General features: G+C 45.4%; 2 protein-coding genes across 2 annotated transcripts; one reads left to right on the top strand and one right to left on the bottom strand.

The window, feature by feature from the left end:
- Positions 1–201: 201 nt before the first annotated feature.
- Positions 202–843, top strand: LOC125382003 (putative protein TPRXL; the record flags this gene model as incomplete). Its single annotated transcript, XM_048399423.1, has 1 exon — positions 202–843. A coding segment is annotated over one exon (642 nt), but the record flags the coding sequence as incomplete, so codon positions are not given.
- LOC125382002 (protein PIF-like) lies at positions 844–3,346 on the bottom strand. The gene is made up of 4 exons (XM_048399422.1): positions 2,955–3,346; positions 2,005–2,808; positions 905–1,968; positions 844–848 (listed from the first exon to the last, which is right to left on the bottom strand). Exons 1-4 carry the CDS (start codon positions 3,344–3,346, stop codon positions 844–846), a joined length of 2,265 nt encoding a protein of 754 aa, XP_048255379.1.
- Between the last annotated feature and the right edge of the window lie 248 nt (positions 3,347–3,594).

The raw sequence follows: 3,594 nt of genomic DNA, 5'->3' as shown, positions 1-3,594 counted from the left end.
CTGTAGTGGTTGTGTCTCTGATGATGTGGCAGACAGAGCCACCAAGTGAGCAAGTCCCTTTAAACATATCCGCGTTATCACTTGTCCCCATCACCTTTATCCCTGTCCCCATCACCTTTATCCCTCTCCGATCTCCTTTATCCTTCTCTCACACCTTTATCCCTGTCCCCATCACCTTTATCCTTATCTCTATCACCTTTATCTCCGTCGACTTTATCTTTGTCTCTATCACCTTTATCCAACTCCCAATCACCTTTATCCTTCTCCCCATCACCGTTATCCTTATCTCTATCACCTTTATCCAACACCCCATCACCTTTATCCTTCTCCCCATCACCTTTATCCTTATCTCTATCACCTTTATCCCTCTCCCCATCACCTTTATCCCTCTCCCCATCACCTTTATCCAACTCCCCATCACCTTTATCCTTCTCCCCATCACCTTTATCCCTCTCCCCATCACCTTTATCCCTCTCCCCATCACCTTTATCCTTATCTCTATCACCTTTATCCCTCTCCCCATCACCTTTATCCCTCTCCCCATCACCTTTATCCAACTCCCCATCACCTTTATCCTTCTCCCCATCACCTTTATCCTTATCTCTATCACCTTTATCCTTATCTCTATCACATTTATCCCTCTCCCCATCACCTTTATCCTTCTCCCCATCACCTTTATCCTTATCTCTATCACCTTTATCCTTATCTCTATCACCTTTATCCAACTCCCCATCACCTTTATCCTTCTCCCCATCACCTTTATCCTTATCTCTATCACCTTTATCCTTATCTCTATCACATTTATCCAACTCCCCATCACCTTTATCCAACTCCCCATCACCTTTATCCTTCTCCCCATCACCTTTATCCTTATCTCTATCACATTTATCCAACTCCCCATCACCTTTATCCTTCTCCCCATCACCTTTATATTTATCTCTATCACCTTTATCCAACTCCCCATCACCTTTATCCTTCTCCACATCACCTTTATCCTTCTCCCCGTCACCTTTACCCTTATCTCTATCACCTTTATCCTTCTCCCCGTCACCTTTACCCTTATCTCTATCACCTTTATCCTTCTCCCCATCACCTTTATCCTTATCTCTATCACCTTTATCCAACTCCCCATCACCTTTATCTTTCTCCACATCACCTTTATCCCTCTCCCCATCACCTTTATCCTTCTCCCCATCACCTTTATCCCTGTCCCCATCACCTCTATCCTTCTCCCCATCACCTTTATCCTTATCTCTATCACCTTTATCCAACTCCCCATCACCTTTATCTTTCTCCACATCACCTTTATCCTTCTCCCCGTCACCTTTATCCTTATCTCTATCACCTCTATCCCTCTCCCCATCACCTTTATCCTTATCTCTATCACCTTTATCCAACTCCCCATCACCTTTATCCTTCTCCCCATCACCTTTATCCTTCTCCCCATCACCTTTATACCTGTCCCCATCACCTCTATCCTTCTCCCCATCACCTTTATCCTTATCTCTATCACCTTTATCCTTCTCCCCATCACCTTTATCCTTCTCCCCATCACCTTTATCCCTGTCCCCATCACCTTTATCCTTCTCCCCATCACCTTTATCCTTATCTCTATCACCTTTATCCTTCTCCCCATCACCTTTATCCTTATCTCTATCACCTTTATCCCTCTCCCCATCACCTTTATCCCTCTCCCCATCACCTTTATCCTTCTCCCCATCACCTTTATCCCTGTCCCCATCACCTTTATCCTTCTCCCCATCACCTTTATCCTTATCTCTATCACCTTTATCCTTCTCCCCATCACCTTTATCCTTATCTCTATCACCTTTATCCCTCTCCCCATCACCTTTATCCTTATCTCTATCACCTTTATCCCTCTCCCCATCACCTTTATCCCTCTTCCCATCACCTTTATCCCTGTCGCTATCACCTTTATCCCTCTTCCCATCACCTTTATCCCTGTCGCTATCACCGTTATCCCTCTCCCCATCACCTGTTTACCTGTCCCCATCACCTTTATCCCTCTCCCCATCACCTTTATCCCTGTCTCTATCACCTTTATCCCTCTTCCTATCACCTTTATCCCTCTTCCTATCACCTTTATCCCTCTTCCCATCACCTTTATCCAACTCACCATAACCGTTATCCCTCTCCCCATCACCTGTATACCTGTCCCCATCACCTTTATCCAACTCCCCATCACCTTTATCCCTCTTCCTATCACCTTGATCCTTATCTCTATCACCTTTATCCCTCTCCCCATCACCTTTATCTTTCTCCCTATCACCTTTATCCCTCTTCCCATCACCTTTATCCCTCTCCACATCACCTTTATCCAACTCACCATAACCGTTATCCCTCTCCCCATCACCTGTATACCTGTCCCCATCACCTTTATCCAACTCCCCATCACCTTTATCCCTCTTCCTATTACCTTTATCCCTCTTCCCATCACCTCTATCCTTCTCCCCATCACCTTGATCCTTATCTCTATCACCTTTATCCCTCTCCCCATCACCTTTATCTTTCTCCCTATCACCTTTATCCCTCTTCCCATCACCTTTATCCCTCTTCCCATCACCTTTATCCAACTCCCTATCACCTTTATCCCTGTCCCCATCACCTTCATCCCTCTCCCTATCACCTTTATCCCTGTCGCTATCACCTTTATCCCTCTTCCGTTCACCTTTATCCCTGTCGCTATCACCTTTATCCCTCTCCCTATCACCTTTATCCCTCACCCCATCACCTTTATCCCTCTCCCTATCACCTTTATCCCTGTCCCTATCACCTTTATCCCTCTCCCTATCACCTTAATCCCTGTCCCCATCACCTTTATCCCTCTCCCTATCACCTTTATCCCTGTCGCTATCACCTTTATCCCTCTTCCCATCACCTTTATCCCTGTCGCTATCACCTTTATCCATCTCCCTATCACCTTTATCCCTCACCCCATCACCTTTATCCCTCTCCCTATCACCTTTATCCCTGTCCCCATCACCTTTATCCTCTCCCTATCACCTTTATCCCTGTCCCCATCACCTTTATCCCTCTTCCCATCACCTTTATCCCTGTCGCTATCACCTTTATCCCTCTCCCTATCACCTTTATCCCTCTTCCCATCACCTTTATCCCTCTTCCCATCACCTTTATCCCTCTCCCTATCACCTTTATCCCTCTCCCTATCACCTTTATCCCTCTTCCCATCACCTTTATCCCTGTCGCTATCACCTTTATCCCTCACCCCATCACCTTTATCCCTGTCCCCATCACCTTTATCCCCGTCTCCGTCACCTTTATCCCTGTCGCTATCACTTTTATAAAAAAAATATATTCTAAACATCTTTTGGATGTTTTCTCACACATAATTTAAACTTTCTTTGCTTATCTTTATTAAACACTTGCGTTACCATAGATACTCTTGCCATTACAACGCTCACAGTGAACAGACAGGGCAGATTATCAGCAGCAGGGTTGGGAATACTTTGGATAACGACTGGCCACGTGACGAGATATTAAAGATGGGCAGAATTCTTGTGTATGGCTGACTAGAGCAAGGCGGGTCAACCAGAGGTTGCCTTTGTCGATTGT

This window comes from Haliotis rufescens, unplaced genomic scaffold, assembly GCF_023055435.1.
Source record: "Haliotis rufescens isolate VD_foot unplaced genomic scaffold, xgHalRufe1.0.p SCAF_2, whole genome shotgun sequence".
Lineage (NCBI taxonomy): Eukaryota > Metazoa > Mollusca > Gastropoda > Lepetellida > Haliotidae > Haliotis > Haliotis rufescens.
This window is presented reverse-complemented; position numbering and strand designations above follow the sequence as displayed.